Here is a 25,751-nt window from a genome sequence, read left to right on the forward strand (position 1 = left end):
TCGAAGAAGAGGCATCTGAAAATGGAGAGGAGGTGGCAGCTAAAGCAAACTTCAGCCGCAGTGTGGATTTTGGCCACAGAACAGAGGGAGAAAGAGGCACTCTGTATCAGCCTCTCCATCTCTTCTCCCTCTCTCTCTTTGGCTCCCTGCACCACCTCCACTTTCATGTCTCATTCCCTTTACTTTTTTCTCCTCCCCTCCATCCCTCTTTTTTTCCTCTTCTCCATCTGCTTTGGACTTGGGGAACACAGAGACTGCTGGCCGCCCGGCAGCCCAGTGCAGCGGAGGTGTGAACCCTCTAATCGTCTGTCATTACCCACTGGCACTTCCCACACTAATACTCAACTTAAGGGCGTCATGTCTAGTATGTTAGCATCAATAAATCATTATCACATTAATTCTGACACATTAGGGTAATTCACTTTAACAAATGAGAACACTGGTGCGAAGACTGACATCATTTTTACTCTGCTGTACTTTCCTGCATGATGTGTTTCTTATTTCATAACAAAGAATGCATATCCAATGACACAGAACGGAGCAGATTCAACTTTGTTATTTTTGCTGAATTTCATACTTGAGCTTCATGACTTATTATTTTTTCCACATTTTAGAGCAAACACAATTTCCATAGAAGTAGAACAGTAAAGGGATGCAGTAAGGGGGTACAAGGATTAAAGCCACTTGCTACAGATAGCATCATTGAAGGATTAGTTTGGTATCATGGGTAATATACTTAATGACTATCTTGCTTACTTGCCTTTCTACTGTAAGTACAGTGCAGAACTACAATCTGTTGAGAGTTACAGGAGGTACAGAAACTTTGTTTCCTGAGTCATAAGTTCTATCCTGCTCTAACCTCGCAGCTTGCAGTCATGTACCAAAAGTAGAGCCTTTCTGACTGACATTAAACTACTTATTAATATTTACTTAATTTTTTCATAAACACTTCAGATCCTGCTCATCAGTAAATTTGCCTTCTCTATAATATTTAAGTGCTCTGCCAGTATGAAAATGCCAATCGGATGCTTTCTAGATGGTGGATTAATATATCTGATTGTATGTTTCTGTGTTCGCATGATCTCCAACAGCGCTCGCTAAAAAGCAGCCACGAATTATGACAGAACCTCCACCGTGTTTTAGAGATGGCTGTACACAGTTGTACCTCTGTTGTATCTCTCTCCTGCATATTGACAATTTGGATTTCAAATTCAGATTCATCACTCCATAAGTCCTGTTACCTGTGAATTTCAGCCCAGTTCTTGTGTAATTTGGCACTCCTCAGCCTTTTCTCCTTCCTTAAAAAAGGCTTCTTGACAGCCATGCTTCCACTGAGACCATTTCAGTGAACAGTATATGGATCAACTAAAGGGCCAGATGCAACTGTCAGGTCCTGTGTCAGGTCTTTGCTGGATTTTTTCCCCATCGAGGACATACCTTTCAGATACTGTTCTGAAAGTCATCTACTCTAGATAGTTGTTTTTTTTTCTTTTTTTCAGGACTGCCACTGTTTTTTTGTCCTCCACTTGACCAGTTTCATAATATTTTTGAAGCACACACTACACACCATGCAGAGATATACTGTATACTGAGATATACTGGCTGTTAGCTCTTTAAGAATCACCTTGTTGGGGCAAAAATATTTGTTTATGCCTGTCAAGCTGTGTTACCTTTGTCATTTTTCATTGATTCAGTTAAACAAAAGGGACCAAATTATACATTTTGACAGCTGGTAACAAAGTGCCAAAAGATAACATTTAAAATTGTTTCTTTGACTGTAATATACAGGCACAATACTGGTGCATCACTTGAGTTAGGTGCCTTTTTTATGCTTGAATGATTCATAGGTCAGTATTGAGTGGCTTAACAAAAAAACATTCCTCTGAAAATGATCATGTACAAGGACTAGAATGAAAATGAGTGAAAAGGCCGACAATGTCCAAAGAAAAAATGCTTCAGAAAGCCTGAAGAACTACTGCTCAAGATCACAACCTCCTAAAACCTGAACTCTTTCATGGCATGCATTTTTAATGTCTCTTTGCTCTTTGGACTGATTGGGACCTGATGAATGTAAAAACAAAGATTATTTAAATTTTTTTTTAACCTGATTTTGTATTTTCTGAGAACAATGAGATCCATGTGAGGACATTTGCTTTAAATTTCGATAGAACAGTGACAGTATAATGTCCTTGTAAGTGGATATCAGGCACTTGTAGAGCAAAATTTTGTATTTTGGTCTAGACAACCCAAAATGTGATGTCCACACATGTGGACGCCAGGTCCTAGAGGTTAAAAAAGTCCGGCTCCTTAGCAGCAAAATAGAAAGAAATGAGGGGTGGCTCAAGACTGCTGCACACTACTGTATATTAAGCTATAGCATCCTGTGCTAATGTGTAAAGCCACCATCTGCCACCTTTGTCCCTGTGTTATCACTATTAGCCTGTTTTTATAACTAAAGGTAGAATAACATCCACTATTTACTTCCATGCCATGCAGCTTCATTTGAAGCCATGTACCATTTTCTCATGTCATTTAATATATTTAATAGATGGAATTGTTATTTCTTGGTATTTTGCACACATATTTCTCTGTTACATGTCAGTAAATATAGTAAATTACTAATATGAAATTGCATATCAACACTATGCATTTGTCTTTGTACCTCTGCTGCTTTTTTTCTCCTTTGTAATGTGCATGTCAAGCTAACTGCATAAAGAATGACTAAAGATAAGTGTTTAGATAATCACATCTCAACTGGTTCATGAAAATACCTGTTACACCTCCGAAAAACTAATATCACAGCAGCTCATACTCAAAAAATGTATCAAAAAACTATAAATAAAACCAGAGCAGCAGAAGCTTACAGTACTTTGTGTGTCTGTGTATACTGTATCACTTTATCAAACCCTCTGTGTCTTTTATGTCAACACATCAATCCAAAGCTTTGCTGTTACACCACTCCCTGTAGATAAAGGCGATATTAAAACTTCTCTTTAAACACTCTGGTTTGCGTCAGTGTGCACAGCAGATGTTTGACAATGCACTCACACAAACTGTATCAACCTACCTGAATGAACGAATTATTGACAATTTTCACAGACAAATCTCATGTCATGCACAGTGTCTAACAAATTTATTAAACCCCACCCAGTTTAAGGTTTATGCCACAGCTGTCCTACAGTATTGGTAATTACCAAAATAATGTTTAACCTGCTAGTGTGTGCTAGTCTTTTAATCTGAATGACATTTTTAATGCTCTCCATGAATTTTCAAATTTACCATTTTGCAAAAAATACATAAAAAATGAGTGTGTTATTATTATTTTTTATTATAATGCCAAATTACTTGCCAAAATTAATTGTTTGTGTGAGTCATTTTAGTGGCTGAATGTTATGCATGATTCATTTCTGACTTGTTCAAAACTAAAAATAATGGTATTTATTTTGCAAATAACAAAACCGAATTAATGTTGTTATAACCAAATTTGAGCTGGCCCTCTGGACATGACTGAGTTTTTGACAGATTTCCAAAACATTTGTTTTCTTGTTTTAACGACAGATGTTTACATAAATTTGTTAAGCACTGTATAGGTTTGTGCGTGATTATATTTGGCCTGTCGGCAGTTATGATTGCGATGCTTTGTGAAGTGTGGGCCATGGGTGTGAATATTACTCTAAATTAGAAAAAGGGAACACTGCAGGACACAGATATTTTCTTTTCCTTTTTTTTTTTGCCACCAGTCATATACAAACTTATAATAAGGACTTATTATATGGACTCCTTTTCTATTATCTCTTATCTTCTCACCCTTCCTCTTCTTTTTCTCACTTGCTCACTGTGTCTCGCTTACGCACAAGGTGTCCTTTGGCGGTGGTGCGTGACACACTAGGTTGTGGCATTAGTGAGACAGGGCTGTCACTTCCAACTTGTCAACATAAAGCATTACTGATGTGAAGGTGTGTGTTTAAAACCAAACCACAGTCTTTTACAATAAAAAAAACAAATAGTTTTTAGTTTTTTAAACCAGCAGGTGAGAAAAGTGTATAACTTCGCGGGGGAGTGAACCATAGTCCATAGGTGCCCCTTTACCTTCGTCCTATGCCATTACCATCCCTGCAAACTCTAATACAGGAGGCGCTACTTCTTGACAACCGATGAGCCTCAACATTTGCCATTTAAAAGTTGCAGTAATCCTATAGGCCAAAACATAGATAAAACACTCCCACCAGACGAGCCTGGGCATATGAACACATGTTCTGAAATGAACCCCATTCTTCCAGGTGAAAGTCCGCTACTTAACCCACCGCACTACAAAGTCTTTCTTTCTTCATGTTCTTTCCTCTTTATACTAATTTATGCTGAAGGATATATTATGGTTTGTACTGATCTTGTCTAAACAGGCTTGTGATTGGATAAAATCTCCTTTCATTGCCTAGATCAGGGGTCTCCAACTCCAGGCCTCAAGGGCCGGTGTCCTGCAGGTTTTAGATCTCACACTGGGTCTACACACCTGAATCAAATGATTAGTTCATTACCAGGCCTCTGGAGAACTTCAAGACATGTTGAGGAGGTAATTTAGCCATTTGAATCAGCTGTGTTGGATCAAGGACACATCTAAAAACTACAGGACACCAGCCCCCGAGGCCTGGAGTTGGAGACCCCTGGCCTAGATTTTTAAAAGCCTAAAACCAGAGCCTATTGGGTGTGCAGGAGTGTAGTATCCAGTATGCAGAAAGGTTATTATTGACTTCAGTTGAAGAGGCTCCAAAAGCATGATGCTTACTCTGTTATCAACACAAACAAAAATGAATGTGACTCATTCTTTGAGAAGTTACTCAATAACACTAACATGGTCATTTATTATTAGAAGATCATTTTCATTGGCATCAGTCCCTTGTCAGGTTGGTCAAACTGTCATGGAAAATTAAATATGATTATATTTTTTTTCCAGATGATTTTCTACTATATTAGGTTTAAGCAGTGCAGAAATCCAATAACTTTAAGATTATTGTGTCTAATGTGACTCTTTTTAGGTTTAAGGCATAAAAAATTTCACTTGTCTAATTACTTGTTGCCTATTTCTAAATTAACCTAAGGATCTAAGAGCAAGGATAGCATCTTGGCTTGAAAACTGTAGTAAGTGCGTAGAGAAAGTTGGGAATCTGGGTCCTGTAGCTCCTTTTTACTCAGCGTCATTAAATATGTAGCTGGTTTGGGTTTTTTTGCATGTGGGATTAGATTAATTGAGAGGCTGCATTTGTAGCTTCGCTGTGAATGTCAGGCCAGATTACCGTTGCCTACAGCAGCCAGGCCGTGTGTGTGTGTGTGTGTGTGTGTGTGTGTTTGCCGTGTTCCACTTGCTCATTAGACTCCAGGTCTTTCTTCTTTCAGTCCTGATGACAACCGAGGCGCTTTTAAACGGCAGCACTGGAGACGTCTCACCTGCCGATCTAATGTGAAAGGAGAGGGGGAAAGACAAACATGGATCTTCTTTGTGCTAACAGGTTGAAACTGTAGGCTCACACCCCGCAGCAATTCAAATTCAGATCTAGAAAATACCCCGGGCAGAGACAGGAATTTGGCTATACATTACAGCAAGGTTACTTATGCATTTTCATTCCTCTCGAGATGCTCGGATTAGGAGTTTTATATGCGTGGCATGTGTGCAGCATGCTGCTTTGTGCGGCAGACTTCTGTGCGTGTCAGTGCTTTGACTGACACAAGCGGCGCTACGTGTCATGGTGCTGGAAGTACATCAGCGGGATTTTGGGAGAGGGAGCTGCTTTTTGACTTGATACATGATACATGAGCAGCTATCCATAATGAATGCTTCCCTGCTACTTATCTTATTAGCTGAACCCCTGCTCTCCAAGTACTTTCCCTAAATAACATGCGGAAAATTGTGTTTTTTGGCAGATGAAGACGAAAAGCGTCTTCCTGTGAAGATGTCATGTAATGAAGTGTGTCATCCCTATCTGAGGGGCGGCAGCGTCGCTGTTAAGTATTGTTGACCTGTCTGTGCTTGCAGGGAATGCTTTCAAGGCCTTGATATAGTGGATGCAGAAAGACTTGAATTTGCTTATATTTTCCAGCACCAGACAACGTGCGATGAGCTGTTTTCGTGAATCCCGTTGAATCCAACAGAGCTGTTCCTCGAGGAGTTCCTGCTGCGATATGGCAAGGCACTGAGGCATCTGGGGTACCTACTGACCACTTAACTGCCTGCGCTTGTCGATAACTCTTTATAAAGATCAATTAGGGCGATCAGTGGTGAGAACGCTGCTGGGGCTGAGGTGCCATATTGAGCTGTTTCTGTGTGATGATGTCACAAGCAGTCCTTTTCCAGAGAAGGAGCCTGAGCCCTCCAGACATTCCACTTCATTAAAGGGGTGTTCTCCCCAAACCGGAGCAGTGAACTCAGCAACGAGCTACTTCTCTCTTTCCTCTGCCACGTCTGTGCCTCGAGAGGTGGCCGAGCTCTCGCTGTGTCCAGCCGGCCATCTCGTTTAAAGGGGTTCTGACTGAAACACTGAGCCGCAAAAATCAATTTAGGTAGCAGTGGCAGTTTTTTTCATTTATCCTTCATTCACCTTCTTGCCCTTGCGAAATGTTCGTTTACACATTTTACAACCCGAGTGATTACACGCTGCTGTTTTCAGTTCATTGTGCTCTTTTTATCTGCCCTGCCGTGGAGTGCTTCTCAACGTCCCCCACCTCCCTCTTACTCGTTCCACTTGTGTCTGGCAACGTGATAAATGTGGTTGTCATGACACCCGTTGTAGCCAATGAGCTCACTGAAACCAGTGTGTGTGTCATGTCCAGCTGCTGACAGACAGGCTGGTCCAAAGCAAGCTGACCTTCCACCTCCTAACCTTTCTTCCATGCTGATTATTAATCCTACTTACTGCACACTTCCTGTGTCCCTCCATCACAAATTAACCTTTTTCTTCTTCTCTTTCCCCTCTCTCTCCTTCTCTGTCCTTTTTTCTCTCACGTCCCCCCTTCCTCCTCCCCTCCTCCCTCTTGCAGCAAATTTGTTCACGTGAAAATAATTGACGATGAGGAGTATGAGAAAAACAAGAACTTCTTCCTGGAGCTGGCCGAACCTCGCATGGTAGACATGAGTCTGCAGAAAGGTGCAGTACTGACTCTATTTATTTATTTTTTAACCACTTCCCTTCTTTCCCTCAGTTTCTTCTTGCTATCTTCTTACATTGTCATTGTATTATATCTCACTGTTTATAGCCTCCCTGCTTATCTGTCCTCTTCCTTCACCTACTCTTTCATTACACTACTCTACGACATTGGCGCCCTATTTACCTCACGACACCCTCCTTTTATTTTACGCCCATTCTCAGCTATTCTTTCATGCAAAAAATAAAAACAGCTGCAAAATCAAACCATCGCTATTGTAATGACAGTCTCCCCAGACAGCATCATCATCTGCATAAAAAGAGAACAGGGAGTCTAGGAGCTGCTTTCATTTACCTTCTCAAAGGAGCAAGTAGCCATTATTATGCAAAGACACGTTTTACTAAACGCAGAGTAGTAGCTATTTTTAACCATATTCTTGCTTGAGTGAAAAATGCAAGCATGCTGTTGTTGGTGAAATTACATTACCGATTTTTGTTTTGCTGTGAGACAGAATAACTCACATGAATCTTTGAATTTCATAGTTTACCTGAAACTATATGAGCCTAAAACATTGTTTTTTTTTATCATAGCATCTTATAATGAGGACATGTGCATCTCTTAGCTTCTTATATTTCTTCTCCCGTATAACAAGCATATCTTTTTTTTTTTTTTTTTTTTTTGCAACAAGGTGAATAAGAGAATAAAAGTAAGATAAAAGAATCCAAATCAGAGCAAGTTTTCATCATAAGTTTTGTTTGTTGCCTTGTTGCCGTTTGTTGTTGATAATGTGTGCTGAAAGAAGCCAACAGGCATTTTCTTAAGTTTTGTGCACCGTTATCTAATGCAGTGTTATCTAACCATGCTCAAGGCCAGGCAACGGGAGAAGCTCACAAGCTGGTGCGGAGGGTGCAGAAACTAACACTTGGCTGTTCCCTCCAAACACTACAGCTCATTATGTTTACGTTATTGGGTCTGGCAGCACTGTCTGTGCGCCGGCTTCCCATGTTCTCAGAGTCATGATGAAGAGCAGCTACTACGCAGGTCTCCATGAGTGACGGCCGCGTCACTCTGCCGCTGCTCTGTTATGCTTCTTGTTTTTAAATTCCATTTCTGTATTGTTGCAGGGTTTTTTTCCCCCATACGCACACATGCAAGCTGTCTGTCAAGCATCTTGTTTTAAATTTGTAAGATTGCCTTTAAGCTTATCCCAATTGTGAATGTAATAGTAAAAATAAACTATAATTATATGGCTTTTTCTGCTCTATTTGATCAACCAAAGCCCTTTTTTACCACAATCTTCAATCGCTTATGTGCTTTTCTCTGTGCATAAGCACTTTTAATGTAATATTCAGAAACTCACATGCAGGAAGGGAGCCAACCACGGACTTTCCAATTGGTAGATGATCTTTGGCCTTGTAAACACACAACAAGGTGTCTGTTTACATGGTCCAAACCACTGGTTAAAAAAAAAAAAAAAATCTTTGTCAAGATGAAACCAAGAGTAATGGGTATCAAAATGATGGGAAGACCAAAGCATAGAGAACGGGAAGGAACAGCTCATGAGGTGAAGATTATTCAAACATGGTTCCATCGAAGCAGTGTTGCTTCCAACTGCTTCCAACACTGCGTTCATCGATGATGTGACTACTGATAGAAGCAGTAGGGTGAATTTTGAAGTGTACAGGGATATAATCTCTGCTCAGATTCAGCTAAATGCTGCAAAAGTAATTGGGCTTCACAGTACAAATGGATAATGACCCAAAGTATACTGTAATAGTAACCCAAGAGTTTCTCAAGGCTAAAAATGGAAATACTCTTCAATGGCAAAAAGGTCATGCTGAAGACAAAATGAAGGCACAGAGACCCACAAACAAACAGGAGCTGAAAGTGGCTGCGGTAAAAGCCTGGCAGAGCATCACAGACGTCAGACAGTCACTGAATGCAAAGATGATTAAAAAGAGTTCTTATATGTAAAATTATGTTAGCTTGTCAAGTTCATTTTAAGACTCTGAAAATAAACTCTGTTTTACACTCTGTATAAAACAATGTGTAATTCCCAAACAGTTAGTGCAAAATTTTGGTGAAGCATCTGAATCTACTGTATAACGTTTCCTTCACATCCACTCTTAGTTTTTGAATATTCTCTTAAAAAAATAAGCTTCAACATGCACACGTAAGCTGTCAATCAAACCTGTGACACATACATTCATTAGTATCAAATCAAATCTGAACAAGATTCCACTAATTAGTCACACAAATTAGCATTTAGTATATAAAACAACACAAAAATATATTTAGTAGTGTATAATATTTCTTCCAACATGAGTAAAATTAAACAGAAAGCCAAAAACTTTAAAGAGATAGGTGCTTAAAAGGAGGTAAAGACGTTTGGAAGCATTTGTATCGACAGGTGAAATAAATATATTTTGATAGATTGCTGTAAATATGATTAGACCTTGCAGTAGGTGCCTCCTGGTGCTTTAATGCAAAAAAAAAATTAAAATCACTTGTGCGTTTGTTTTTTATTGCTTCCAACGGTCGAGGTCTACTGCAGGACTACTGGGTTCACTGCAGTGAACACGAGTGAGGATTGTTACAGACAGAATAGGTGAAGAGGAAGTGGAGGAAGAGCGAGCTATCTGCTCAGATGGAGGGAGAGATGAAGATGGATAATGACGGCTGGAGCTGAGGAGGACACATGCCAATGGCCAGGTTCAGTCTAAAGAAATCAGAACAGCTGCTTTGTTGGGCCATAGGCTGAAGGGAAAGAAAGTGAAACCTTTTGAGTGGTTTCTGTATGCAGATGATAAAATATTCAATGCATGTTTTTCTTTCAATTTCTTTCTATTAAACATACTCGTGTATACTTATTGCCAGACTGATTAAAGTGTTACTAATTCTGATACTAGAAAGATAAAAACACAATGAAAGTGCAGACGGTGTTGACAGTGAGTAATGTGAGCTCTGTCTACTTACTTTTTTAAATGCACGGGGTAATGAATGTTTGATCAAGGGTAATAAATGTTTGATCTATATGTGATGAGGAGGTAATGAAAAAGCTTTTCTCTATTTATTTCCCATGCACGATTATCTTTTATGAATGTGCCCGTGCTGATGAAATCTGTTTGATTTGATATTAGAGAAAGCACACACCAGTGTTTTAGAGGTTACATATACACCATTCTCCTGCTGCCATAGTAGGTGCTGCTGGATCACAGTGATGTGGATGATATAATTTCTCCGTTTTCATATATAATGTAGCGATTATATTGTTGTTCATAACCGCTGATGTGGGGCTGATTGGGTTTGTTTTTCTCCTTATTAAAGCTGTAGTGTAGGAGCAGAATTGATGAATATTCTATGAGAGTCTTTGTTTTGTTGCCCTTTTTTTCATATGCAACAGCCTTGCTCCATTTTCCTCGCAGCCTTTGCATCAAACAACAACAAACTTAGCTCTTAGTTCTTTATTCTTTCCTTCCCATGATGATCAAACTAGGAGCACAAAAAAACAACTGTTAGATTTTTGATCTTCACAGTGACATCACTCATTGTTGCAGCCAGGGGCGATTCTAGGATTAGAGCTTTGGGGGTGCTGAGCACCCAGAGAGCTGCCCAGCCAGGCAAGATAAATCATATGATTCTTAAATTCATCAAGTCTCTGTCCCTGGGTCCTCGTCTCAAAACATGACATCACTGTTTTGTACATTTTAACACAATTTAATCCCCACATTTGTGAAAGAAAAGCAAAACACTTTTTTGAAAAGTCTGTAACAAAACCATCAAATCTGATAAAGGTTATTTAAATGCTGCCAAAGAAGAATGGATTGGAATAAAAAAAAAATACATATCCTAACCTTAATTACTGGGGGAGAATAATGAATGATGCTCATAGTGAGTAAAAAGTAAACTGAGTGCATTTTTTGGACAGAGATTCACTTTTAATGTGTATGTATAATATAATACAGATACATAAAAAAAACACTCCCAAAACAGAATAAATTATTACAAATAAAAATATTTACTGCAGACACTAATTTTACTAATTTAATGATACTAATTTTGTGCTGTAAGATTTATGGGTTTCATTCTTTCATAGTGGTACTTAGGAGAGCTTGACATTTTTATCAGGTGGTACACACTGTAAAAAGTGTATGTGTGCTTTTGGAAAACATTCTGCTGTACAGAATCTCTGAAACAAGCTAGCTTAAAACATTTTTAGAATATAAACAGAACACTCTGCTTCTCTTTACAGCTCCTCACTCCACCAGGGCACTGTTTGGCACTTTCTGATAGTGCGCTAATGTGGCGCACATACTGCGGCTGTCAGGGCTCTGTGTGCGGGCAGGTGGAGATGTGGATCCAAGTGCAGGACTCAGAGACGGAAATGTAACTGAAAACCTCAGCTTTATTGCTGGCACCAAACAAAACAGAAACCAAACATGAAAACACTAACTGGAACACACAGGCAGGATCTGAGGGTACGACGCGACACTGAGCACAGGAAAACACAGGGCTAATATACACAGGGTGGTAATCAGGGAATGGGCAACAGGAGGGAGACACAGCTGGGAGAAATTGGACTAACGAGACAGGGGAGCAGTAGAACTGAACACACTCACATGAGACAGACCTTCACAATAAAACAGAAAATAAGAAACCACTAAACAAAGACACAGACAGAATATAACACATGCAACTCAAACAATACATGCAACAACAAATCCTTAAACACGGATAAACAGAAACATGAAACTAATAATCATCATCATCACCACCACAAGCCCTACAAGAGAATAAGAAAACAATCCATAATGCAAAAACACACCAAAATAACTGAAACACAGATTCGTCATAAAACCCAACAAAGCACCAGAGAAACATAAAGAACAATCCATCATTCAAAAATAAACCAAGACATAAAAAACTCAAAATGCTGGGTCAATCCGACCCAGGACCGTGACAGCGGCAGTCATACAGACAACTGGACGGTCCAAAAGTTGGCCTACCTATTACTGGCTGAGGTTTTAGTAGAGTTGTGGCTGAACCACATAAAAATATATTATTAATTTTAATCTCCCCAATCAATTATAATGTTATGTTGGAATGTTGTTAAAGAGGGTCAAAAATGTTTCAAACCAGTTTGTTTTGCAGATTCTGTATAGCAGCTTTAATATAGGGAGAACACAACTTCCAGACTGTATGAGTAAAATAAGGTTTTTTCTCTTTGTCAGTTTAATAGTTTCTGTTGTGCCTGTCACTGTTCCCTGTCTGTTTTCTTACCTGGTTCTTCCTGATCTTGTACTTTCTCCTCACATTCACCTCTTTCCCCTCTTCCTCTTTGGACTGACAATCATACACAAATAGATTGTATTCAATTAGATGAAAAATTACATTAATATGAAAAAAAAATACTATTAAGATCACTAACAAAAAGTCCTCTCTCAGTTTACTTTCAACCAAAAGGAAAATAACCAAACCACATAAATGATATAAATACTGAAACACTGATCCAACATTATTCTTGATTGACGGATCATTTGATTTTACACTTTTACCTGAATGTGGCTCCTTTTTTTAAAAAAAACCAAAAACTTCCTTATATCCATTATGAACCTGGCTGTCTCTCTGTACAAAAAAAAAATGGTAAATGGCCTGTATTTGTATAGCGCTTTACTAGTCCCTAAGGACCCCAAAGCGCTTTACACATCCAGTCATTCACCCATTCACACATACATTCACACACTGGTGATGGCAAGCTACATTGTAGCCACAGCCACCCTGGGGCGCACTGACATGTGTGCGCCCCAGGGTGGCCCCAAAACACACACACACACACACACACAACAGGAGTTCTAAGGTTAATGGGCATTCGGTTAGTTAGCTAGTTAGTATCCATTTAAAACAGGACAGTGGTAACAACAGCAGGCTACGGACAATTTTAAGTTTTAGGTTTTAAATAGGCTGTATACATTTCAATGGGAGCAACAGGACGGTCAAATGTCGCTGATTTTACTACAGTGTAGGACAGATTGTAGGGTAGCAAACATCGCGTAGCAAACATTACACCCAGGTTACCTGGTGTAATGTTTTTCAGCTAAAAAGAAACATGGTCTGACTCCTACCTAACTATATAAAGAGTAACTGAAGGTTAAATGCAGCTTTTGGGAGGGGGGGGGTGGTATCTATACTTTTGTTGTTAAAATGTTATGTCTCAACCAAGTACTGTATGCTTTTTATATTTTTAGCAGTGTCACACAAACAGCAAATATTGTCAAAAAAAGTAAGAAATCTTTGGGGGTGCTGGGTCAGACTTTGGACAGTGTTTGAGTAATGAAAGCAATCAAGCCAACAGTCACCCTGAACTGTCAGTCTGGAGTTGTTTACTGCCATCTCTAGCAATGCCCTTCCCTAACTCACAATGAAGTGGTCAATACCATTAGCACCTTTGGTGAGGTGGCCAGTCCAGCCAGTACACTTACGCGGCTACAACACAAGCTGCAGAATTAGGACTTGTCACTTCCCAGTCCACTGAGTTTTATTTCAGGCATGTCGATATTCATGTCAGACATGTGTGGAGACGTTAGGCCAGGGCTTCTGTGGAATAATAAAGAACAGATGTCCACCTAAAACACAAATATTATAATATGCAACAAAGCTATGTTGTTGTAGTTGATTTGGCACAAATGTTTGCCTTTTTTTTGGCATATGTTACATTTGATTTAAGTAGTATTCATTTTTAATTCTGCCATTTTTTATGTGCGTAAACCAGATAAATATGAGGGATTAAACTATTAAACTCAAGTGAAACTCACTTGAATGTCCCTTGTAACATTCAAAACTGATTGAATCTTATTTAAAATTATATAAAGTAACAAATCTTTGGATTATTGACGTTAATTAAATTAGCAGCAATTCAGGCCAAAGCAGTAAAATACATCTGATAGAAAGCAGTAAGTCACGTTTGGAGACATCACTATTGAACCTGGCGCGGTTTCTGTTGTGGAGTGCTGCTTATAATCAGATGTTTTTCAAGTTTTCTTCACAGGAATGAAAGCTTTAGCAGCAAGGTAGAAAGAACAGAAAGGTAGATTTTATGCAGTCTTGTGAAAAACTGAGTACACCTCAAGAATTCAAGAACTTACAGAACCATCTTTAGCAGCATTCACTTAAAATCAGCTTTACAGTAACTTGGCTTATCAGTATCTCACATCATCACCACAGTATTCCAGTCTTTGGGGGTCTGGACTTGTGACTGTGCCATTACACACCTAGATTCTTTTATTTTTCACCCACTCTGTTGTAAATTTGCTGTCGTGCTTGGGATCATTGTCCAGTTGCATGACCCAGTTTGCTCCAAATTCTAGGTGTTGGACTGATGGCATCACATTTGACTCCAGAATATTTTAGTATACAGAGGAATTTGTGGTCGACTCAATAACTGAGCGCCCAGGTCCTATGGATACAAAACAAGCCAAATGATCAGCCCTTTCACCAACGTGCTGACTGTTGGTATGAGGTGTTAGTGCTGATATTCTGTGTTTGGTTTTATTAAATGTGGCATTTTCACCTTGGTCTCATCTTTTCCAGAGGTCTTTGTGTTTGTTCAGATGCAACTATGCAAACCAAAACCCTGCAGCCAGATGTTTTAGAGGGAAGAGTTTTTTCTTGGCAATACTTGAAAACAAGCCATACCTGTTCAGACTTTTTTGTAATTGCATTGTCATAAACTTTAACACTGAACAGGCTAACCGAGGCCTGTAGAATGTGCAATGTAGGTCTTGGGGTTTTTTTGCACAGTCTGACTTCAGGGTGAATTTCCTGGCACATCCATTCCTGAGAAGATTCTAGCACCTCTGATTTACTACTACTACTTACCCTCTTAATTCCTGTTTAAGCAGCAAGGGTGCACTTAGTTTTCACAGGAAGGCATAGAGTGTGACTTTTACACTGCTGAGACAACAAAGGCTAATTTTCACCTTTAGCCTCTGGTTTGATTATCCAATAACCACTGTTTTACAGATTTAGGAAAAAACGTAATGGATACTGATTACCTGTACTAGTGACTTGTCAATCTCAGGGTACCCATGCACTAACTCGTACCCTGATTAATAGTCTATTTTGCACAAAATGGAAGCTTAATCTGCAAAACGAATATCCTGCTGTACTAAAATTTGACTAGAAAGTACCAACTGCGACCAGCTGGGAAGGTTTTACTCTTGCATTACATCAAAGTGGCTGTAGAGTCAATTTCTCATAGACTTCTATGCAATCAGACTCATAGCATGTTCCAAAAATGTCAAATGCAAATGTCAAGTTTGTTCATTCTGACAGTCCAAAAATACAAAGATATATATTTACAACAAAAAAGGTCACATCTTCACATTATTTTTGCTTTTAAAAGACTAATTAACAAGTCTTTTGAGCGCTAGTTGCAAATAAAATTGGCCAAACTAATTAATCTAGCTTTCTACGGTAAGTAGATGCAAATTAATAATGATACCCAAACAGTCTGCTTCCTGACATCTAAAGCCATTATAAAGTTGGCCAGTTGGAGTCAAGACGTGATAATAATTGATATGTTCAGGAAGAAAGGAAGGACAGAGGAAACAATAAGCTACTTTAATGTTTCAGGAAAAACATCAGTATATGAGCAAAGGGGATGGAGGAGCGGTGGAGCATCCCGGGTAGACTTGAAAGTGTGGGACCTTCAAATGACACTGCAAAAAGTGTGCTACAAAGCACTGGCTGGCAGTGTCATCATTCATGTACTGTGGTGTGTTGTGTAGGAGCAAACACTTGAGTGTGTTTTTTGCATTTGTTTAAAACAGAATCAGGGAGAAAGTATTCCTGGCTTTAGCGTGTTTGTGATGAAAGTATATTATTATCTTCTACATTTGTTGCATGTGTTAATGCGTTTGTGCATGCGTGGCTATAGGATTAATTCCCTTCTCCTCCCTGTGGTAATCCATCTCCAACCCTGCCACTTTTCATTCAAATCATGCCCATCGTTGGGAAATGTGCCACCCGTCAGGCGCCTCGCTCAGACTGAGCTCTTGTGGCATCTAAGGGCACTTCACATGCTGTTCTTTGAGCTTGGCCGGGTCCTTCTTCCAGATTTCTCTCTCCATCTCACACAGACACACGCACACACATTCATTACCGCCGAATGAGGGGTGAGTCATATTGTGGCGGGATGCTCAGGCCAGATCACCAACGCTAGGACACGTGAAGTTCAAATAGACAATTTAAAATGTTGCTGCAAGTGCCCTCTGAGAATATAAAGACATTTGTGCTGTAGAACATTATCATGTTGAATACAAATACATATATAGGAGGTGTTTGATGTGGTGTGAGACACTTATGTGTTGAACAAAATTATACTGACATCAGCCTGAGCCAGAAATTAAATGTGATCCTCAACCAAATCTGAAACATCTGCTGTGTGTTTTCTAAATTAATGTCTTGCAAACACAGTTCGCCTTTGGGAGACTAACTAGCAGTAGGAATAGTGTGTGTGTAGAAAGAAGAAAAAAGTAACATTAGCATTGGCTATGGTTGTAGGCTTTGGTAGCAGTTTTAGCTGTGAGTGGCACGGTAGTTAACAGTGAATATGCAAAAGTTGTAGAGGTAATTTCATATTGTCAAAAAATCCAACAAGCTAACCTCCTGCTAAGTTCTTACTCTGTTAAACTGTGTAAATCCTCTTTTTCATGGATGCCATGTAGTTAAACTAACATGCGGGACAACAGCCACACTGAGATGGAAGCATTGGGGCCGTTTTTAACTCTCAGTGATGCCACAGTCTTTGTTTGAGTTTGCATCCAGAAATAGCTAAAGACATCTAACTTAAGAGGTGAGTTACAGCTAGACACCATTTGATTAGAAACTAATTCAAAACGTTTGGGAACCATTTCAGATTATTTCAGTTGTGACCAGCTTTCCAGCCATCAACATTTTCCTGTACTTTATGTAATGCTGTACTCTGGGTTTCTGAAGATACCTGCATCTAAAATGTTTTCCTCACGAGCTTTGTGTGTAAAGGGAAAAAGTTGTCTTCATTAAAGAAGCAAGACTAAGTGTATGTGTGGATGAGGCCTTTACATGTGACCACAATACTGTAATATTATACCCAGAATAATTGTTTAAAATGGCATCTCTTTGAGATTTGCTTTACTTCCATAACCACTAGACTAACCACTAGAGACCACGTGATGCTCCACACAGTCTCCTCCATGTCATCATCCTATGAATAATATCTGCTTTTTCCTACGTGATAGAACCAAGAGCATACCACATATGAACTTGACGCTCATTACGTTCCCTTTGCTGAGGTCACGGGCTGCATAAATCTCTATGACTCAAAGAGCAGGTACATGAAATTCATTGTCTTGCATTAAAAGTCAAGCTTATCATCCCTTTGTTAGCAGCCAACCTGTATTTGACCTCAAATGAATCGCCTGCTTTCAGTGTGTCAAGAAAAAGAGTTATTTGCCTCCTCAGAAAAGTGAAATGGAAAGCCAGAGGCAGTGCTGGATTAGCACCATGGGAAATGAAAGGCCACCTCCATCTCTGTAAATAGCACTGTTCTTATGTTGCAAGTATAGGCTCAGTAGGCTCATCCTTTTTTCAGAAGGACACTAAGAGAGCATATTCTCAATCAAGGGCAGTGTCCCACTTTGCAGTTTGATCCTGATGTGCACCTAATTTGATCGCACATCAATGGAATTATGGAAATATGTAGATAGATTACATAGAAAATCCAGGTGTTATAGAACATAGAATGGATAAAAAGATGTTTAAATATTTAGATTTGAGAAAGTGTTAATCTGCAGTGCTCTTTTATAAATAGTTTTATAGTAATTGTGCAGTTTGTAATAAGCATGTATGATAGGTTATACTTGTTACAGAAGTTGACAATAGGGACAAAATTGCTGTGTATGCTATTTCAAAACATGAAATGTCTTGCATTTTTCAAAATCTATGCATTCATGTGTTTTCTGGTCTCCACTCCATTAAGTGTTTGAGTCATAAGGCCAAAGAAGCCCAGACCTCCCTCTCCCGGGCCACTTTTCCCAGCTCATCCAGGGGGGACACCAAGAAATTCCCAAGAGTTATTCTCCCCTGGGGCGTCCTCCCCTTCACTTAAGAGGCGCCCAAGAGGCATCCTGATCAGATACCTGAACCAACCCAACTGGTTTGTTCAATGTGGAGGAGATAAGATGAATGACCAAACTCCTTCATCCTATCTCGCAGAGCTGAGCCACCTTGCAGAGGAAGCTTGTTTCTGCTGCTTGTAATCATGATCTCTGCCCACAGCTCATGGTAATAGTTAAAGGTAGGAATGTACATTCACCAGTAAATTGACAGTGCTTTCACACTTTGCTCGCTCTGTACCTCAACAGGCCAGTACAGCAACCGCATCACTGCAGATACTCAAACTCCTCCATTTAGGGGAGCAATTTGTTCCTGACCCGGAGTGGGACACTCCATCGTTTTACAGCTGAGAACGATGGACTCAGACTTGGAGGCGCCAACTCTCATTCCATCCACTTTACACTTGGCTGGGAACCAATAGCCCACACAAAAATAGACACATTTTGAAGCATATCATGTTTTATATTACTATTAACATTATATTGGTCAATAATTCCAATAAACACCCATAAAAATACTCTAATTTTTTTTTTTTTAAAAATGCTAATTGATCACTGCAAAGTTAAAATGAGACAGTTTTGTCTTCTAATCAATGAAACTAGTCAGAGATTAAAGTGACAGTTAATATCAAGGGTTGAATCTCTCATCAGATTTACCCATTTCTTCCTGTTTAGAGGATTTCAATCTAGATTATAATCTACCTCCTTTGCAGGGTCAAACACAATCTTTCCCTGGTTGCTCCCCTGCAGGGACCTGATGTCTTTTCAAAGGCTTGAAGTGCTCAATCCTGAGCCTGGAGGAGGTCTAAATGACTGGTATTGAATCAATTAGCTGCCTAATTGGGCTGAGATAAAGACTCACTTTCCTTATCACCAGCCCCACTAGCCATTACAGATGGCACTGGGGATCTCCCAATGGATGTGCCAGTATGTCAGAATGAAGCTGTTCATGTTTTTTGGCAATCTCATAGTAATCCAGGAAATCTGAGGAAACGGATGTGTACTGTACGCGCACCACAACTATACATTGTATGACTACTTATTATGAACTTATTATGAATTAATATGTCTTTTATTAATTTCAAGTTTTGAGGAAGTAAAGTAGCACAGCATAACAGACTCTGGATTATGTTGTTCAGCGTAAATTATTTATATTTTACGTCAGTTCAATTTGTTTGGATGACAGGTGGCCTGTGGCGGGTATTTCCATAAAATACCTTCCTGTTCCTTTCTCTTTTGTGTTTTTGTGTTAAGCTCTTTAAGATAAAAAAAAAACAAAACAGGAGACTTATACTGTAGCATGGTTAGGTTTGCATAGGTGCGTGAGCTGGATTACACTGAACAACCATTTATGTGATTGTGCAGTGGAACCTCCCACGGCACCACGAGCATGTAAGGACACATTCCCTTCATGGTATCCTCTGAGAAAGGTGGATTAAATATTCCTACAGTTTAACAGGTGTGCAGAGAACCGACGGCTGCAGTCCGCACAAGAACACACAGGAAGTGGTAATCAGAAAATCCATGGATTAGATGCCATTTACTGATCAAATGACACATTTTATGTGGGTCAGTATAGGCCTGAAATGTAGTTTAATAAGGGCTTATGCTATCATATGCATCATTACACAACATAACCTCCCACAAAGCCTTCCATTATTACCTTAGCTAATGACACACAAGAGCCACTAATCTACTAATACCTGCCATTTTAGCTGTCTCCCGGTGCGTTTGCCATCAGTTTTCCAGAAGCTCATCAAGCTCTGCCCTTGTTTCCACGAATGATGGCAGAAACAGCAAGACCTTGGTGAGTGAGCGATGGGGAACAGCTGCCACTCCCTGCAGGAGCAGCAACCTCACCACCTGTTGGCAAACAATTCAGGGATGTGACCCTAGGACCTCAATCTGTTTTCTTAATGCAGCTAAGTTTAGGAAAAAAAGAAAAGTGGGTGCCAGAGATGGAGGAACACTGAAAATTACAGTAAGATCTGTAACATCAAGCAATGTTCAGGCTTCAAATTGAAGTATTAAAGGTGAGTTTTGCCTCACTACATGATCCTCAACACCTTCTGTTTGCTTTCCTACTGAGAATTTAATTTAAAAGATCAGCTTAGTTCCTGTACATAAAGTTTGAAAATGCATAAGGCATATCTCGAAAAAAAAAAAAAAACCCAGAGTAAACTGGACAAAAGAGAAAAAAAGAAGTTGCAGGCCTAAAAATCTGCAGCTGATAAACAATATGTGAAACTGATGTCCTGAAGAAATGGGAACAAATCTGCCTGGCACAAGACGTGAGAGATGCATCTGGACCTTCAGTTGATCCACCTCCTGTTCACTGGAGCCTCATCAGAAATGCTGTAAGTGGAAGGGGGACTGTCCAGAAGCCATACTTAATGAATAACAGGGAGAAAAGGCTGAGGTTAGACTCAGCCAGGTGTAAATATGGTGGAGGCAGCATTTCAGCCAGTGGTGTTGTGGACTTGGAAAATGTACACAGAAATGTACCATCAAATTTTGATTCGCCATGAAGTACTGTCTGAAAACTACTTTAGAAGAAGAAAACAAAACAAAAGGTAGCCAACATCTAAAGAAGAGCTTTGAATGTCCTTCAAGAAGCTCAGAGAGCTATTCCTGAAAGCTACTTAAAGAAATGACAGAACTCTTTCCTAAGGGAGTTCAGGCTGTGTTGAAGAATAAGGGTCATCATACCAAACATTCACCTTCAAGTTTTTTAGATTCTACATACTCTATTATTCCCTAATATACTCCTTATTTTTGCATACATTTTGATAAATAGCTGCACCTATTTCCAGTTTTACTGGAAAAATATAAAGAAATGAGGTGTGGGTTTACACAAAGACTAAGGAAACAAGTACTGCAACTTACAAAAATAACAGTTTATACCTAATCTGTGTGATAGCTATAGTGCATGAAAAATAATTCGTTATTTTTTATGGACTCTTTAGATTCTTTTTTTAGACTGGGAGCAGGGCTTTCTGCAACATAGTTGCTTTTTTCATCTGTGCTAAGCTAATCAGCCAGTGAAAGTGACTTTATATTTATCAAATAAGACTGTGTTGATCAGTGTTTCGCTTTAAGTTACAATGTATTCGACAGCTTTGCAGAAATGGCATTACCACAGAGACCTCTGACACAATAAACAATGCACAAAAACAAAGTGAGACAATAGATTTGACCAGTTTTTTTGAAATGGAGCTACTAAACAACTCTTTTGTGCCCTGAATTAAAAATAAAGACAATCTTCATTGAAAAATTGCACAGTGATTAATTAAATAGTATGGGAGCACAGCAGTAGGCTTTGACTATTGATCATTATCTTGGCTTAAACTGTCAGATTTCAGATTTACTATACGAGTTAACACAGCAGTCCTTCAACAAAATTATAATGAGCTGCAATTTGGACTTGATGCTTTGTAGTCTGGTGATTTGTGGTGTGAATGATGTTTAATAAGAGTGTAAAAGGTGCATATCAAGCTCGTTCCCAGCTCCATATTTTTATTCTTTGCTAGAGTAATTGTGCAGATTCTATAATAACTAGTCCGTATTTATCTGACAATGGGACTTGGTGCAGCTGCTGAGTTTAACCTCTCCCTTTAAGCTAGTTTTATAATAAATTTTTGCTCTTGAGTTTTAGCTCATAGTTATGACAGAAAATAGGAAAAAAGTAGGATAGGTCCACTTTATTAATAATAATAATAGCGCATGGACTACAGTGTATAAAACTGCTTTCAGCATTGTGCTGCAGTTCTTTCTCATAATCAGTACCTTGACATTTGAGCAATGAAACCAGCCTCGAGAACATCTCTTATATCTCTGATGTGCTATTTTCTCTTGTCTTAATTGCTGGAGATCTGCTTTGCACATTGCACATCTGTCTTATGAACTTGCATCAGTCCTGGTGGGGGTTTAACAGTTTGACCTCCCCCTGTCTAAAATCATTTAAATCCCTTCTCTGTTGTCAGCAAAGTCTCTTGGTTTGTTCTTAGCTCATTTTCAAAGCATGCAAGGCTCTCTTTGAATACACATGACAAATTAATATTGAAATCTGGGAGGGATTACTTTAGTATGTCGAGAGACTTCTGAAATTAGAAGCGTGTGACACTGATACTAATTCCCATGCAAGAAATGGATTTAAGTAAAGATTATTATGTAATCATAAAATACGCCCCAGAGACTGTGTGTCACAGGTGCACTGCAGGAAGTGAATCTGGATGCTCCTTTGTTGGTGTATGTGGAAGAATAACAGTGTTTGCTTGTAAGAAATGTGTTTCTGCTTTTCTTTCAAATAGACACATGTATACATGTCTGCTAAAACACCTGGTCACAAACCTATTACACTGTGATTTCCTTTCCCCTTATCTTTCTCATTCCAGGCAAAGCCTATGTATTGCAATGGGTTTGGAATTTGTGGTCAGGGATATAGGCAGATGGGTGTTCACCTCCCAGCCTGCTCCACCAGCCATGGCACAAATGTCACGACTCAGAGGGCCTTCGGTTTCCTCAGTACCACAGAGAAATCACACTGGCATGGATGAATAGATTTAATTCAAATGGGAGTCCAGTGCTATTCATGCATTCGCAGACCCTGACTTCATTAAAGCTCCACTTCTTTCTCGAGTCACTGAGAGGATTGTCAGAGGAAGGGTGTGACATGATAATGAAGGTTATGTAGAGTTAATGTACTGTCTATATAACTGGGATACCTTCGACACAGAAAATTGTCAATTAAAAGCTGAAAACTGGAGCTATCAAAGTTTTGATCAATAAAGATTCATAAAAAAACACATCTGCTTTGGCAGACGTAAACAGATATTTAGTTGGTTCATTTGTTTATAGTGCAGCCAAGCAAACTCAAGTTTTGTAAAGAAAGTTAATAATAAGCATTTCACTTGAGTTTGCCACCTATAGCTCTTCAGATGCTTCACAAGGTGCCTTGTTTCCTAATGTGTGCATAAAATGCCCACAAAATCATCATTACCATAAAATGTATGTACGTGTCCACCAGCTTGGTTTGTTCTGACCTCCATTCTAAACTGACAGGTCTTTGATTGCTATCTACAATTTGCATAGTGCCATGAAGACAGCCGTGAAGTTGTTAAGAGAGAAACTGGCTGCTAATGCCAAAAATAAAGAAAAAAGCAAGAATTTCGGCATCCAAAATAACTTAAATTGAGCTGGTACATGTTGGAGCTTAGTGAGAAGAATAAGAAGGAAGCTGCTGGAGGACAACAACCACCTTGCAGCTCACCGTTGCTGGAAAAGTGGTGAAAAGGCCACCTATTAAAATATGTTTTTTAAAAAGGGCACAATAGCAAGCTAAACCTTTAGCGTACGCCACTTTTGTCAAACCTTTGTGCTCTTAGTCTTTGGACCAGAGCACTTGCAAAAAATGCAGATTCAGAGGCCCCAGCAGACTCACAGGTACCAACCCAGAACCTTTATGCTCTGCGGTGACACTGATAACCACCACACCAGAGTCCCACCTCTTCGTTTTCTGTGTTTGGATTTGAGGCCTGTTTATTCTAAATCCACCAGTAACAGCAGAGGAGGTATTACAGAATGACGGAATGACTATTGCAGATAATAAAGATTTCAAAACAGTGTCAGAATTTGCATCGAGTCCACAAAAAGTTTTTCAGACAACTTATAACCGCCATTATGTGTGTAACTTTAATGGTATGATGGCAGCAATCATCTTCCAAGAACAGTTGCCACTTATTTTAAAAGGCAGATGTCTTCTTTTACAGTTTCCTTCCATTATAGTGAAGAAATGCATGATAATTTTCCCCTTCTGCTAGCGCCAAGCTAACTGTCACAGCAGCATTGATTGTATCAACATGCAATTAAATGGTAATTCATTGATGCAGTGTTATTGTGGGAAGCACTGCATGAGCAGTCCCTTTAATTATCTCTGATTGTGATTATAACCTTGCATATTTTCACTGTGAATCTTTATCTTTATGTACATTGTTTGCCCAACTTTGCATGAATCAAGACAATAGTGGAAGTGCAGTGTATGCTTACAGCACCGCCTTCCAAGTGGAAAGGTCAGAGCTGAGTTTCTCTGCTGTGATTACTGTGGTTTTGTACAGTAGTTAGTGTAGGATGTGAGATGCTGTGTTGGTGATTTAGCGTGTCTTTACTCTTTCTTCAAGGACGGAGGCTTGGAGCAGGTTTACCTCAGCCATCACTGCTGCTAAATTCCTACCCATGTTTACTCAACATCATGCTCAGCAGATAGGAGGGCTACAGGGGCAGCCATGCACAGGGAATGACAATAGAAGGATGCCATATTGCTATCAAATTAGATTCATCCTTCTGCTTTGAATTGTCATGCTTTTAAACAAATATGTTTCATTCCGTCAGCACGATATGATTTATGATGTGATCTTTCCCCTTCCACATTGGGGTTGCGGTTGAAGGACGGGACCTGTCACTTAGCAAATGACACAGGCATTTACGTCAAAATGCCCCACATGCCTTCAGTGCATCTCCCTGCCAGCGGTGGCCTTGCTGCAGAGTCACAGCGAGAATGTTGTCTAGTAACGGTTACCATGGATGCCACACTCTGTCAGGGGCTTGGGTGTAATGGATTTAAATTGAACTGTTGAGTTTGGAGCTGGGAGAGGCAAAGGGGTAAGGCGGAGGAGGAGGGGGATAGAAGCAGAGGGAGGAGGAAGCAGACAGAAATAGTCTAAGCATAAATAAAAAAAAGACAGAGAGGTGGAGAGAGACAGACACAGTCAACCAAAGATACAATGAGACGCGGAGGAAAGACGGCGAGGGGCGGGGGTCGCTCTGAAAGCCCTCGCCATCTGTGATGAGGAGCTGGAAGAGTGGTAATTGTTCCTGAGAGGTGTGTGGAGGGGCTGTTCTCAGCACAGAGATATGGATGAGCTGCACTGCTACCTGCCATGCCAGTGGCACACTACAGTGTCAGGCCTGTCTTAACACACGGGGGGGCCGGCAAGGGCACCGGCTTCTGTGTGGGCCCTCATTAAAGTCTGTGTCGCTGATGACCTTCTTATGTTGCCCCTACCCTCCCGAAAACCAAGCTCACCCCTCACTGACACACCTAACAGGAGGTGCAGCTCATGTGCTTTTTCTTGCATTAGTGAAGGTTCCTCCCTTTAATGCTAGATGGCTCCCAGTAGTCACTTGACTTCTGATTTGATTTATTTTGACTAAACCAGTTTATTTTGGGGCATGTCAGCAGTCACCTCGGAGGTGTGAGGAGCACGTGTGTGGTTGTGTGTCCATGCTGCTATGTATAGTACCCTCCCTAAAAAAGAAAAAGAAAGAAAGAATGATTTCTTTTTCCTTGACCAAATTCAGCTGAAGAAAGCGCTTAAACCAGATTTCACTGTTGCAGCTACATTGTAGCTTTCATTTTCATTTCAACCCAAATACTGTTACAAAATTGTATCATCAAACCAGCCATAA

At 39.7% G+C, this 25,751-nt stretch overlaps 1 protein-coding gene across 2 annotated transcripts in view; it reads left to right on the plus strand.

The window, feature by feature from the left end:
- slc8a3 (solute carrier family 8 member 3) overlaps positions 1-25,751 on the plus strand; it is a 138,769-nt gene that overhangs the window by 90,422 nt on the left and 22,596 nt on the right. For both annotated transcript variants that reach the window (XM_084914552.1, XM_084914553.1), the window contains exon 3: positions 7,030-7,136. In XM_084914552.1, the coding sequence (XP_084770678.1) occupies positions 7,030-7,136 (107 nt within the window). The remainder of the gene's footprint in view (positions 1-7,029; positions 7,137-25,751) is intronic.

Source organism: Perissodus microlepis, chromosome 19 (assembly GCF_051167445.1).
Source record: "Perissodus microlepis isolate ML-2025 ecotype Zambia chromosome 19, ASM5116744v1, whole genome shotgun sequence".
Lineage (NCBI taxonomy): Eukaryota > Metazoa > Chordata > Actinopteri > Cichliformes > Cichlidae > Perissodus > Perissodus microlepis.